This window comes from Acinonyx jubatus, chromosome E2, assembly GCF_027475565.1.
Source record: "Acinonyx jubatus isolate Ajub_Pintada_27869175 chromosome E2, VMU_Ajub_asm_v1.0, whole genome shotgun sequence".
In the NCBI taxonomy this organism is placed as follows: Eukaryota; Metazoa; Chordata; class Mammalia; order Carnivora; family Felidae; genus Acinonyx; species Acinonyx jubatus.
In genome coordinates, this window is record NC_069396.1 from 49707801 (window position 1) to 49721863 (window position 14063).

The 14063-nt window shown below is 55.9% G+C and overlaps 2 protein-coding genes across 10 annotated transcripts in view; one reads left to right on the forward strand and one right to left on the reverse strand.

The window, feature by feature from the left end:
• Window positions 1-1403, reverse strand: part of ZNF296 (zinc finger protein 296) — a 5730-nt gene extending 4327 nt beyond the window's left edge. Inside the window, exons 1-2 of the mRNA XM_027037771.2 lie at window positions 1017-1403; window positions 646-795 (exon numbers count right to left, since the gene is read on the reverse strand). Coding sequence (XP_026893572.1) covers window positions 646-795; window positions 1017-1314 — 448 coding nt within the window. The 5' untranslated portion in view covers window positions 1315-1403. The remainder of the gene's footprint in view (window positions 1-645; window positions 796-1016) is intronic.
• GEMIN7 (gem nuclear organelle associated protein 7) lies at window positions 543-12869 on the forward strand. 9 transcript variants are annotated; one of them, XM_027037774.2, is made up of 3 exons: window positions 543-755; window positions 6625-6800; window positions 12072-12869. In XM_027037774.2, exons 2-3 carry the CDS (start codon window positions 6761-6763, stop codon window positions 12473-12475), a joined length of 444 nt encoding a protein of 147 aa, XP_026893575.1. In that variant the 5' UTR covers window positions 543-755; window positions 6625-6760; the 3' UTR covers window positions 12476-12869. The 9 variants fall into 9 exon arrangements, with proteins under 9 accessions (XP_026893575.1, XP_026893578.1, XP_026893574.1 ...); XM_027037777.2 differs by having other exon boundaries at window positions 543-734; XM_027037773.2 differs by having other exon boundaries at window positions 674-815.
• Window positions 12870-14063: the final 1194 nt, after the last annotated feature.

Genomic DNA, 14063 nt, shown 5'->3' on the forward strand with positions numbered 1-14063 from the left:
GCTCCCCGCGAGTCTAGTATCACGTCAAGGGCTTTCATTCCCTTCTAAGAGAAGGAACCCAGGTGTCCAGACACCGAGGACCTGGCCCAAACCAGGGGCTTCCCAGCGGGCAGGGCTGGGAGATTCCATCAGAGAGGGAAGCCAGAAGCCCCTTCCTTGGCTCTGAGCAAATGCACCGGCACCTCAATCGGCACTAATAATGGGGTGCGAGGGGGTGGTAATGCGCACTTCCAGCTGGCCTCAGCCTCCCCTCCCCCAGGCCGCTGCCCTCCCCAGAGGTCCCCCTACTGCCACACTGGTCCAGCCACCTGGCCAGTTATTTCTGGCCAAGGGGAAGGAGAAGTGAAACCAGATTGGGGGTGTGTGTGTGGCAAATCCCCAGACCAGGCTTCAGGGGCTGGCCACACCCTGTGGGCGGCCCTCCTTCATGCCCAGCCCCTGCCCGCGCGCCCCCCCCCCCTCCACCCCCGCCACTAGTCCCAGCCCTAGGACCGGGCAGGCCCTGGCCACGCCTAGGCTGCACCCGATGGGGAGCGAGAAAGGGGAAGTAGTGCTCACTGCCCCGCCTGTCCAGTTCAGCCCCTTGTCCCACAGGAAGCCAGGCCCTTGAACTTGAGAGGGGGACTGCATCCCGGCTTGACTCACCTGAGCCCTGGCCGGGGCTGGGGCCTCTGAAAAGCTGACAGTCCAGCTTCTTGTGGTCCATGAAAGCAGTGATGGCTTCCAAAGGAAAGGTCTGCAGGCAGCGGCCGCAGGTCAACAGATCTGGGTGTTTGTCGGTCCAGGGCTGGCGGTCTGCTGGGAGGAAGCGGGCGGTAAGCGTCGGGTGGGGCCCGGACGGGGGCTGGGGGTTCCGAGGGAGAGGGAAACCCCGAAGGTCAGAAAGGGGGCTGGAGGCCAGGACCAAGCAAGGGAAATAAGGCCGGGGGGTCGGGGGTCGGTGCCCGGTGCCCGGAGGAGGGCGTCCCACCCGAGTGAAGGGGGAGGGAGGCGGGGCAGGGGCAGGGGGCGCTCACCGCGAGGGTTGAGGATCAGCGGCGTCCACAGTGCCCACTGGTTCCGCGCGCCAAGGGCGTGGAGAGGGCTCCCGACGGGCAAGGGGCCGGAGGAACGGCGGGCTTCGCCCTCGAACCGCCCCGGCGTGGGCACTTCCTTCGGGGAGAAGGGCCCCAGCCCCGGGGCCTGTAGGGGCCGCACGTCTGGCTCCGGCTTCATTTCGATGACGAGGGCCGGCATCTCCATCTCGTCGTCTGTGTTGGCGGCGGGCGCGGGGTCTACTCGGCGGGGCATGCAGCCGGCCTTGCGGCGGGACATGAGTCGAGGGCCGGGCGGGCTGGTGAGCGGGCGGGCGGAGGACGCGCGGGCCGTGCGCGCTCAGACCGAGACGCTCAGGTGAGTGACTGCGGCGACCCGCCGCGAACTCTTACACGTGCTGGCCCGGCCCGTGGCTCCACCCACCGGGGCGGGACCTGGCGGGCGAGGACGGGGCGGCCCCGCAGGGGCCCGGGCGGCAGCCAAACTCGATCAAAGACGAGCCCACTGCATTTTCTTAGCGACCAAACCTTAACGACGCCGAGGTCACACGACCATGCACACAAACGCCCATTCCTGATGCCTTTTTAGGACCGGTGAAAGTGAGGCGCAGGGTGTCTACATGCACCCCCGAGAGAGAATACGGCGGGGGCCACGTTTCGGTCCATTCCATTAAATGCGTTACAATAAAAACTCAGGGGGCAAACATTTGTTGAGCACTTCGCACTAGGTTCTGTTCTAAGTACTGAGGGTATAGCGGTGAACAGGACAGCCAATAATCTCCTCTCACGCAGTGTTTTTGTTGGGGGGAGACAGACTCTCAACAAGACAACTGTAAAACGGAGTGCCTTCCAGGACGGCAAGTGCGATGGGGCCCGAATAAAAAACCAGGAAGGGCTAGAAAGGGGCAGGGTTGCCGGGGTGGGGGTGGGGGTGGGGCCTTGGTCGGTTTTCTACAGGGAAAGAGCGTGGGGCACTTGAGCCCCGGAGGAGGTGAGGGGGCCGGCCAGCCTTGTATGTTCCAGAATAACAAGGAAGGGGGGCAGGGCGTGGGGAGAGGCGTGGGTGATTGAGTTCTGTGAGAAAACTGCCTCGGGGCCGAGGGGGTCTTAGGTCCACTTAAGGGCTTTGGATTTCTGAGACCAACGCCTGCGGCGGAGGGCTGGTTAAGGCGAGGAGGGTTGCGGTTATATACATCTACTCTGCTCCTAAACCTGGAATCACTATAAAAGCCAAAGAAGCAACTGTCTTCACCTCCCTCCACGCGGGCCTCCTTGAACTTGCCTCCGCAAAGCAGCTCGCTCGGATCACTGTTTGAAGTGGCATCAACACCCCGCCCCACCCTCCAACCCTTACACGTTTCCTGTTCTTCCTGGCACCGGCCACACCATAATAACATAGACCCATCCGTTGACTGTCCTCTCTTCCCTCCCCACCCCCACCCAACACAAGCTCGCTGAGGTCAGGGCCGGGGTCTGTCCTCCCCTGGGTCCCCAGCCCGGCTCTGAGTGAATTGCACATGCTAATGCCCCAGGAGCACTGCTCCGGGCCAGAGGGTTCCTCATATTGTTATTCAGGTCTGAGCTCAATCGTCCTCCCGGGAGCCCAGGGCCTCCCTGGCCACTGTATCTAAAGCAGCTCCACCCTGCTCAAGGCCTTACAACCGTGACCTCCATCTGTCCTCACTTCTTCCCTGGGCCTCAGTTTCCCCATCTATTACCTAAAGGGGCTTCTTCACTGCCACCTCCTTTGACCACCCAACTAGAGAAGCTCCCCTGACTCTACCACCTGTTACCCCATTATCCTTAGTTTATTCCTTTTGTTATCACTCATCACAAGCCCTGCAGGATCTTGTTGATGTATTTGCTCAGGTATACCCTATTCTGCCCCTCCCGGCCCTCCAAGAATGTGGGTTCCAGAGGGCAAGAGTCAAATCAGCCTGGTTCACATAAATCCTGCTTGTTCATAGGTCAGTCAACCAATGGGTATTCAGCACATTCTCTTTCTTTTTCTTTCTTTCTTGTTTGTTTGTTTATTTATTTATTTATTTATCTATTTAGAGCACAAGCTGGGGAGGGGCAGAGAGAGGGAGAGACAGAATCCCAAGCAGGTTCCACACCGTGGGTGCAGAGCCCCATGCAGGGCTGGAACTCACAAAATGTGAGAGAGATCATGGCCTGAGCCGAGCTCGAGAGACGGACACTTAACGGGACTGCGCCGCCCAGGCCCCTCCAGCACGTTCTTTCAACAGACCTCACAGAGGGGCTGTGTGCCAGGCACTCGGTCTTGGGGATCTGCTGGGCCCGTGAAGCCCCTGGCTTATGGAAAAAATGTGGAAGAAGTGAATTCCATCTGAGCCCAGGGCAGTGAGGTTCCATAGCACTTAAAGCCAGACATTCCGTTTTTCAGGGCCTCAGTTTCCCCCTTTGTAAAACGGGGCGGCAGGGGGGACTGCTAGACAGGACCACCACCTCGGGTCCCGCTGCTGCCCTCTCCAAGCCTTTTTCCTGCCGTGTGGCTGCTCAAGGTTTCAAAGAGAGGAGCTGCGGTTTGGACTGCAGGTGAAGGGTAGGAGTGTGCACGTGTAGGGGGAGACCAAGCTCTGTCCTTAACTCAGCCCGGAGGAAGTCTCCTCCTCTCCGAACCTCAATTTCTTCTTCCCTAAAGCGGGCATCCCGGACGCCCCCCACCTCGCAGGCAGGCGGATCAGATGGAAGCGATCGGCCAAGCCGCGGGGCGGGGGTGGTGCGTGGGGCCGCGCTGGTTTCCGAGCCCCGAGAGCCCGCCCGCCACCACGTGGGGCGGCGGCAGCGCGGGCGGAACCCAGGCTGGGCGGCTCGCGGCCCGCCCGGGCCTCTGCAGCTGGGGCGCCGGCGGAAGTGGGGGCGCCGGGCGCCGCGGACCTCGGTGAGTGCTTGGGTGTCGGTGGTGGGGCGCGAGCACGTTTCACTCCCTCTCCCTGGGCCTGGCCCCGGACGCCCGCCCGCGTGCGCGGCCGGGAGTGGCGGGAAGGGGCAGGTCCGCGCCTGCAACGCTGGCCGTGGGGACGTTGTGGTCCCCGAACGCCTGCATGGGGACTCCGGTCCGGAACGCAGCATCGGGGACGTTCCGGCGCCGGGGTTGGGGTGAGGGGCCCGGGCCGCTCAGAATGCTCTCTCTCCCTCGGGGAAAATAACAGCGACGACGATGGTAACAGCAACAACGGCAGCAGTTGTGACTCCCGCCTTGGCGGGACGGAATCGCTTGCCAGATCTGAGCCGGGAGGACACCCAGCCCAGGCAGAGTGGGGAATGGACGCCTGGGGGCCGGGAGGACCTACTTAGTATAAGAAAAGGCTAGCTGTGGGTGGCCAGGGCGGAATTGAAAGGAAACTGACCAGCCCAGGGGCCAGAGGGGAGGGGAAGTATTCCGTGCTTGAGGTTCCGACCCTCTCTGGAGGCTCCATTTTAACTGATTTGCATCCCACAGGGCCACCTCTGGGGTGTGTGTGGACCTGTCGGCACCTTGGTTAATTGGCCAAGGTCTGGGGTCTTCACTGTTAACCTGGTAACTCGGCTATCCCTCCCCTGGCTACTGAAGGGTTAACTAAATGTCTGTCCCTTGAACTGATCCATTCCCATTTTCTTGGAAGTCAGCACTGAGGCCCCAAGAAGGGAGGTCTGTGAATCTCCTGCCCTTCCTTGTCCGTGACCTAAGTGATGGGGTCTGGAGTCTTGACTGTGCAAGTCGTGGGGGTGGGTTGGGCCATTTTTCTGAAATCTTTGGGCCAGAAATCCTTGGCTTAGAGGATAAAGGATTCTGGGGCCTGGTCACACCGGGGAGAAGGGATGATGCCTGCTTTTGCCTTCTTGGGCACACCCTACCTGACCTTTCTTAAACCAGCTTCTTATCAGGTCACACCTTGGTTCCAAGACCTCCAGTGGTGCGCTGACCCTGAAACAAATCTGCCCTGCAGAGAGCAGGGGTGATGGCCCGGGTCTGTTGTCCAACCCAGGGCAACCTGGGTTCGCTCCCTTTTCCTGCCACTCACCAGCTTGCACCCAGTAAATGATTTGGCATCTCCCAGTGCCAGTTTCCTCTTCAGGAGAACGGGGATTACGTGGTATGACCAAATCTCCGTTGGTTGTTCTATCTAGGGATTTCATGTGATTTGTGGCCATTTGCTTAATTCCCATCGGTACCGTGGGACGTCCTAGCCCTACAGACTAGGGTGTATCTCTTAAATCACTGGAGTGTTAACCTAGGTTGGGTGAAAGCCCTGGGGGCTGACGAGCCTTGGCTAAGCTTGGAGTGCAAAGGGCAGTGGTCAGATAAATTAGAAAGTGTGTATATCCCTTAATCCCATCTACAGTGGTAGTGGTCAAAGAAAGGAAATGTAGTCCTGAAACTAACATAATAGTGCGTGTTAACTAACAGATCAAAAACGTGGGGCGCCTGGGTGGCTGGTTGAGCATCCCGACTGTGGCTCAGGTCATGATCTTGCGGTTCGCGAGTTCGAGCCCCGTGTCGGGCTCTGTGCTGACAGCTCAGAGCCTGGAGCCTGCTTCAGATTCTGTGTCTACCTCTCTCTCTCTCTCTCAAAAATAAATAAATAAGTAAAAACATTACAAAAAACCCAACCCTCATCTGACCACTTTCCCCCACCCCCACGGCCCCCACCCTGTTCCAGGCACCATCATGCTCTGCCCGCCTGGGCCACCGAGGCAGCTTCCTCACTGGGCTCCCTGCAGGGAGAGGGATCATGTGAAAATCAGTCAGGTCCTGTCCCTCCCCTGCTCAGAACCATCCCAAGGCTCTTGCCTCAGAGTAGTGAGCCAAGCCCTCACCTCAGTCTTCGAGGCCCCTCCCTGCCGATCTGCCTCTGCTCCCACCTCCTCCACGCTGGCCTCCTTGCTTTGCTTCAAAGCCCACCCTTCCCTGGGCTTTGTATTTGCTGTTCCCACTGACTGGAACGCTGTCCCCCCAGATGTCTACAGGACCCAGTTCCTTATTTCATTTAGGGCTGCTCAGATACAACACCCTTCCTGGCTGGCTATCTCTTGCCCCCTTCTTGGGCCAGGTGGCCCCTCTGGGCACCTGAGGCTCCTCCAGCCCTGCCCGCTCTGGGTAGGCATTGTCCAGAAACAAGTCTGTGTCACCCACTGGCCTGTGAGGGCAGTTTCCCTCACCCCCCTGTCCCTGGCACCACCCCACGTGAGCTGGGCCCCCGAGCAAGCACTTGGATAATGTGGACGGGTGGATCCTTCCTTTCCCTTCAACAAATATTTACTGAGCTGTGTCTGCGTAGGGAACAGACTGCAGGGTGGCGGTGGAGGCTGTGAAGAGGGAAGGAGACGGTGGCTGGACCAAGGAGGAGGCAGGGGGAGGGGAGAGCGAGCGGAGGTGAAAAGTTGCTGGATTCTGGATACCTTTCCGAAGGTGACTTTACCGCTGGGTTGAACGTGGGTGGCAGAGAAAGCCAGGAGGAGTCCAGGGTGCTGTGGGATGTCCCTTGTGTGATCACCCATTGCTGCCTGAAAGGGTCTCCCGGAACCCTAGGAAGTCTGAGTCTTTTTTTTTTTTTTTTTTTTCTTTTTTTGCTTCATTTTACAGATGAGGAAACCGAACAGGGAGGCTGTTTGCAGAGCCGCGGTGACCTGTCCAGATCCCTCGTAGCGAATCTGGGAGGGCTAAGAACGACCCGTCTCCCCGAATCCACACCTTCCTATCCACTGAGGGGGGTAAGCTAATGGCCTGCCTCCCGGTCTTGTGTGGCCTGCCAGCCAAGAGTGGGTTTTACCTTTTTTCCCCTCAGTTTACTTTATTACTTATTTTGAGAGACAGAGAGAGAGAGCACGAGCAGAGGAGGGGCAGAGAGAGAGGGCGAGAGAATCCCAAGCAGGCTCTGCCCTGTCATCACGGAGCCCCACTCGGGGCTCAAACTTGGGAACGGTGAGATCACGACCTGAGCTGAAATCGAGAGCCGGGACACTTAACCGACTGAGTCCCCCAAGTGCCAAGGTTTACTTGTGAAGTGCTTGGAAGACTTTGAGAAATTTTTGTGGTGCATGAAATTAGATAAAATTGAAATGTCAGTGTCCCAATAAGTGAGGTTGTAAGAACGGCCGTGTTTATTATTTTCGTGTCTGTCTGTGGCCGCTGTGTTGCAACTGTGACAAAGTTGAGTAGTTGTGACAGACCCTATAGCCCACAGAGCCTACAGTATTCACCGTCAGGCCCCTTACAGAGAAAATTTGCCAACTTCTGCTAATAGGGATTCAATCTGGGTCAGCAGTAGGGGTGTCTGATCTGTAGGACTTAAAAGCCAGTCCCTGGGAAAGGTCTGGACCGGGACAGAAAGTCTGGGGAGTAGGGAAGGATAGGAGAGGAAGTTCAGATTCCTGAAGGGGACATCTAACATTTTTAGGTTTGATTTAGTTTAATTTAATTTAATTTAAAGGAGGCTCCATACACAGCCCTGAGATCAAGAGCCTCATCCTCTTCCAATTGAGCCAGCCAGAGGCTCCGGGAGTCTAACATCTTTTAAGGGACACGGAAACATTACGATATGCCCCTGCCTTTTTGAAATTAGAATTTTAAAACTACTGGGGCGCCTGGAGGGCTCGTTCAATTAAGCGTCCAACTCTTGATCTCGGCTCAGGTCATGACGTCAGGCTCATGAGTTCCAGCCCTACGTTGGGCTCCACACTGGGGTTGCAGCCTACTTAAAAAAAAAAAAAAAGAGTAGGCTCCATGCCCAATGTGGGTCTGGAACTCACGACCCTGAGGTCAAGAGTCACATGCTCTACTGACTGAACCAGCCAGGCGTCCCCTGAAGCCTTTTTTAATGTTTATTTATTTATTTGAGAGAGAGAGAGAGAGAGAGAGAGCACGCGCGTGCACCAGCATGGGGAGGGGCAGAGAGAGAGAGGGAGAGAGAGAATCTCAAACAGGCTCTGTGCTGTCAGTATAGAGCCCGATGTGGGGCTCGATCCCAAGAACCATGAAATCATGCCCTGATCCGAGGTCAAGAGTTGGACGCTCAACCCATCGAGCCACTCAGGCGCCCCTTTAAAGCCTTTTTGTTTTTTAAAGTTATCCGTATGTTACAGCACTTGGCTGGCTCGGTCAGTATGGCCTGCTACTCGATCTCAGAGTTGTAAGTTCCAGCCTCACGCCGAGTGCAGAGAGCACTTTAAAAACAATACAATCTTCTAGGGGCACCTGGGTGGCTCTATCCGTGGGGCGTCCAGCTTCAGCTCGGGTCATAATCTCGAGGCTCGTGGGTTCAAGCCCCGCATTGTGCCCTTTGCTATCGCTCAGCGCGGAGCCCATTTGGGATCCTCTGCCCCCCCCCGCCCCTCCCCCACTAGGGTGCGCGCGCGCACGCACTCTCTCCCTCTCTCAAAAATAAATAAACATTTAAAAAATATTTAAAGAAATAAGATCTTTTAAAAGAAAAAGGATTTACTGAGGTGTAATTCTCATACCATATTATTCACCAAGGGGGGACAGTTTTGGTAGTCACAGCAGGGGGTAATGGGGGGGGGTGCTACTGGCATCTAGTGGGTAGAGGCTAGGGCTGCTGCTAAAGTCCTACACCTATGCCCTGGACAGCCCGCCACACCACCACAGAGAACGATCCAGTCCCGGGGCGCCTGGATGGCTCTGTCCGTTAAACATCCGACTTCCGCTCAGGTCACGATCTTGCGGTCTGTGAGTTCGAGACCCGCGTCGAGCTCTGTGCTGACAGCTCAGAGCCTGGAGCCTGTTTCGGATGCTGTGTCTCCCTCGCTCTCTCTGCCCCTCCCCTGTTCATGCTCTGTCTCTCTCTCTCTCAAAGATGAATACACTTAAAAAAAAAAAAAAAAAAAAAAGAACGATCCAGTCCCAAATATCATCAATGTTGGGGAGAAACCCTCCTCTACGGCCTTGACCCGTTGCTCTGTGGCGTCCGTGCTCCAAGGAGCTCACCGTTGAGCTGCAGAGACGAGAAGAGCTGAACAAGAAAAACGATCATCTTTTTTTTTTAAATGTTTATATTTGAGACGGAGGGAGACAGAGCGTGAGTGGGGGAGGGGCAGAGAGAGAGAGGGAGACACAGAATCGAAACAGGCTCCAGGCTCTGCGCTGTCAGCCCAGAGCCCGATGCGGGGCTCGAACCCACGAACCCTGAGATCATGACCTGGGCCGAAGTCGGACGCTTAACCGACTGAGCCACCCAGGCGCCCCAAGGATCATCTTGATCTCCCCCGTACCGTGAGTGGCCGAGGGATGGGACACCATGTGCCTAAAATTTGTCACTTCTGTTAATCACCAGGCCCTGTCCAGCCTGGAAACTGTCCCTTGAAGTCACCCAGCTAAGCAGGCCTGGGAGCTCAATCTCCCCTCCATTCATTCAAGCAGGAACAATGTTTTAAGGAGCCTGGTCTCTGGGCCGCTGCCACACAGTGTTCCAGGAAGCTGGGGGTCAGCACCCGGGAGAAAGCAAGGTCGCTGCCCACGGGGAGGGAGGCAGGCATCTAGCGGAGGAGAAGGGCCCTAGGCAGGACAATAAATATACAATATCACGTCAGAAGAGTCCTGCGCGCTACCAACGAGGCTGGTGAGGGCGTGGAAGAATGTGGGGTGGCACTTGAAGATGGTGTGCTCAGAGAAGGCGGAGAGGAGATGCAAGCAGAGGGGAACTTCAAGTGCAGGGGTCTGAGAGGGACTTCTGTGCCAGGCGCGTTTGCAGCCCAGCAAGGCAGCCAGAGGGGCTGGGCTAGAGAGAGAAGCATGGCCCGCCACGAGGGTGCTGGCGGGGTCCGAAGCACGAGCGGCCGATGAGGGCTGTGGTGAGGACGTTGGCTTTGCCTCTGGGCGAGGCTGAAGCCAGGGGAAGGTTCTCGGCAGAGGACGCATGTGACCTGACTCAGGTGTTAGATGGTAGGTGTTAGGTGCGAACAAGGTCCTTCTGGCTGTGCGTGGGGACAGACTTGCAGGTGGGGGGACAGTGAAAGTGGAAGCCAGGGGCCCGGGTGGAGTTGACTTCAGTAGTCCAGGAAGGAAGCGATGGGGGGCAAGATGTGGGCAGGGGTGTCAGGCTGGGAATACGTACACAACAGTTGATCCTTGAACAGTGGGGGGTTTGAACTGCATCGGTCCACTTACACATGCATTTTTTTTCAATAAATACAGTACGGCACTGTAAATGTATTTTCTCTTCCTTATGATTTTCTTCTTCTTTTTTTGATGTTTATTTACTAATTTTGAAAGAGAGTGCGCGCACGCACCAGTAGGGGCGGGGCAGAGAGATAGGGAGAGAGAGAGAATCCCAAGTAGGCTCCGTACTGCTCAGGTCCTGAGCCAAGATCAAGAGTCAGATGTTTAACCAACTGAGCCACCCGGGTGCCCCATTTTTTGTTTTTTAATTTAAGTAGGCTCCATGCCCAACACGGAGCTTGAACTCACAACCCTGAGATCAGGAGTCGCATGCTCTCCCGACTGAGCCAGCCAGGTGCCCCCATTTTTTTTTTTAACGTGAGCTCTGTGCCCAAAGTGGGGGTCAAACTCTTGGCCCTGAGATCAAGAGTGACGTACTCTACTGACTGAGCCAGCCCAGCACCCCAGGACCTTGTTATTTTTAAGGAACTCAGGCTCACTTTTTTGTAGAAGTCCCTCAATTTGAGCTTTCTCGTGATTGGATTTCAGTAATCCATATTTGGTAGGAATACCACGGAAGTGGTGCCCTGTCCTTCAGTGTATCACCTCAGAAGGCACATGGGGTCTTTTGTCCCTTTACTGCACATGATGGCTTTGATGCCTAAGTTAAGGTAGGGTCCACCAGATTCCTCCACTATAAAGTTACCGTTGGGGCGCCTGGGTGGCTCAGCCGGTTAAGCGTCTGCCTTTGGCTCAGGTCATGATCTTGAGGTTCGTGAGTTTGAGCCCCGCATCGGGCTCTGTGCCGACAGCTCAGAGCCTGGAGCCTGCTTCGGATTCTGTCTCTGTCTCTGTCTCTGTCTCTCTCTCTCTCTCTGCCCCTCTCCCGCTCACACTCTGTCTCTCTCTCAAAAATAAATAAACATTAAACAAAATTAAAAAAAAATAAAGCTACTGTTTATTCTTTACAACAAATAAGTATTTTGTGAGGAAGTACTTGAAGATTGTGTAGATACACTAGACTTCATCCAACACTCGTCTACAAATTTTAGTGTCCATTGGTGATTTTAGTTCCTTCCCTTATTTATTCTTTTATTTATAATTAGCATGAAGTCATGAATTTCTGTTTTATTCAGTGGGTTATAATCTGTAACTGTCATTATTTTAACATTCACATCATTCCAGAGTTGGCCACTGGAAGCCCTTTCAAATTGGCTTCGGTGTAATTGGGAATTTATATGGAAGAGAGCATTTCCTTATGGATGGGATGGGCTGTGCGTGAGGGAGGAAAGGAGGAACTTGTGAATGGTGGTACCAATTCCTGAGGAGGAGGTTACTGGCTGATTTTATTTATTTATTTTTGAGAGATGGGGCACCCGGGTGGCTCAATGGGTTAAGCGTCCGACTTTGACTCATGATGGCGCAGTTTGTGAGTTCGAGTCCCGGGTCGGGCTCTGTGCTGACCGCTCAGAGCCTGGAGCCTGCTTCGGATTCTGTGTTCTTGCTCTCTCTCTGTCCCTCCCCTGCTCACGCACTCTCTCTCTCGGTCTCAGAAATAAAACATTTAAAAAAAAATTTTTTTTTTTAAATTTTTGAGAGAGTGCGAGAGCAGGGGAGGGGCAGAGAGAGGGAGAGAGAGAGAATCCTAAGCAGGCTCTGCGCTGTCTGCCCAGAGCCGGGTGTGGGGCTTGAACCCACGAACTGTGAGATCATGTCCTAAGTGGAAACCAAGAATTGGACCCTTAACGGACTGAGCCACCCAGGCACCCGGGCAGCCTTCTAAAAGGAGAAGCAGGAACTGGGTTTGGGACAAGTTGAGATGAGGTGGGGTAGACAAGCCCCTGCTCCCCGCCTCCCCCCTTATAGTCCCACCCTCCCTGTGTAATGGCTTCCCTCTGTTCCCCTTCACCCAACAGCCAGGATAATGCAGACTCCACCAGCCATTCCTGTGCCTGTGCTCCGGCTCCCCCGGGGCCCTGATGGCTTGAGCCGAGGCTTTGCCCCAGACGGACGCAGGGCCCCCCCGAAGCCAGAGGTTCCTGGAAGCCCGGGGTCTCCAGTAGGTCGAGAGTCTCGGGAATCCCGGGAACAGCAGGCCCGAGCCGCACTTCGGGAACGCTACCTCCGCAGCCTGCTGGCCATGGTGGGTCACCAGGTGAACTTCACACTGCACGAGGGTGTGCACGTGACCGCCCACTTCGGAGCCGCCGACCTGGACGTGGCCAACTTCTACGTGCTGCAGCTGCAGACGCCGATAGGCGTGCAAGCCGAGGCGCTGCTGCGGTGTAGTGACATTATTTCCTACACCTTCAAGCCGTGAGGACGTGACTGTGTTCACCTTTCTGCCCGAGGCCTGGCCGCAGTATCCCAGCCTCCAAATGTTCACGAGCCCAGCACCCTGGGCCCCACAGGGTTTGGAACATCCTTGGAAATTTGAGCCGAGCGCCGGGCAACTCTGGCTTCTTGGGACCTGCGGAGTCCAGTCAGTAAAATTCTGCAACCACAGGAGTTCTAGAGCCCGTTGGAAGGAATGCTCTGCCTCACAGGAATCTAAACTCTTAAAACAGGGCCTCATGCCAGTTCCTGAAGACTGGGGGTTGGGGGCGGTTAATAAAGGGCGGCACATTGCAGAGTGGTAAATTGTCTGTTGAAGTTGCGAAGTTCAGCCACCCTGGAGAAAGTCCCCTCTACTAAAGAACCCATTATTCCAGGAAGACTCCTGTTTTGTTTTGTTTTGTTTAAATGTGCCACATAGGGATGGAACCGGATTTAGGAAATGGGAGGTTGACTATCCTGGTGGCCCTCGAGAAGAGGACACATCAAGGGGCCGGGAGGAACTGGGGGATAAAGGTGGAGATTGGGTTGGTCCTCACTCTCCGGGGGAGTGGCTGGAGCTCCCGGAGCAGCGGGTTTGGGAGATTCAGACGCGGTTTCTTTTCTCGGGTGGGCGGGGGGAGGGGTTGTTCACCGCGAGGGGCGTGGTTCGCATTGGGTTGGTTACACGGTCGCCGGGCCCTTGGGTGGCGTGGGCCTCACTCTAGGGAAGGCGGGTTCGTTTCCCCGCCCGCTCCGGAAGGGGTCGGACCCGGACCCGGTGCGGCCGCACCTTTGAGGACAGGCTGAGGACGGGGTTGGGGTGACGCTTCACCCTTTCTCCATTTCGCTCCAGCTGTGTAGCCGTCCGTTATCACTCGCTTCCCTTATCCCCGCCACTAGTCGTTTTTCTGGTTTCGCTGGGCTCCAGTGATTTCTGCCCCCTTTGTAATGCCATCAACTTTGGAATGTAAGTGAAGATCCCATTAAGTATAGATGAGATTTGCTTTGTTCGTCTTCAGTCGCGAAAGTGCGGCGGCTGGTGATGTTGAACGGGGCGGGGGGAGAGCTTCAGCTCCCCTACGTCCGTCGTTTCAAGACACCGCCTCCAGCGAGTCGCGGGTCTAGCTCTCTAGTTGCCTAGGCAACGACGTCGCGCGCGCGCGCGCGCGCTCTCTCTCCTCCCCGAATCCTCCCTCCCTTTTTTAGTTTTAGCCCCGCCTTCCCCCCCCCGAATTGCTGGAAGTGCTGGGAAAGCCTGGCGAAAGTGCCGAGGCGAATATTAAGCGATTGAAACGAGCCGTGATGTGTGTGTGTGTGTGTGTGTGTGTGTGTGTGTGTGCGCGCGCGCGCGTGTGAGGAGGGAAGGGTGTGTGGGGCGTTAGAACTCGTGCGGGTTCCTCGGGGCTTGGTAATCTACCTGTTCCGTCGGCCGGTAGTTTGGTTGGCAGATTCGTCTCCTGGTTTTGGAATTTCTTCCATCATCCAGGATTTTTTGTTTTTTAATAGAGGTTATGATACTCCTCATGGGCTCATATTTATTTTAGTCTTTTAATTTAAGTTCTATTTCACGCAACGCTGTCCAAATACAGAGA

Excerpts from the sequence above, each read along its gene's own strand:
- GEMIN7 (XM_027037774.2), top strand. The coding sequence starts at position 6,761 with ATGGCCTGCCTCCCGGTCTTGTGTGGCCTGCCAGCCAAGA. Across the intron at positions 6,801-12,071 it reads GTGTGGCCTGCCAGCCAAGA|CCAGGATAATGCAGACTCCA; the intron begins GTGGGTTTTACC and ends TTCACCCAACAG.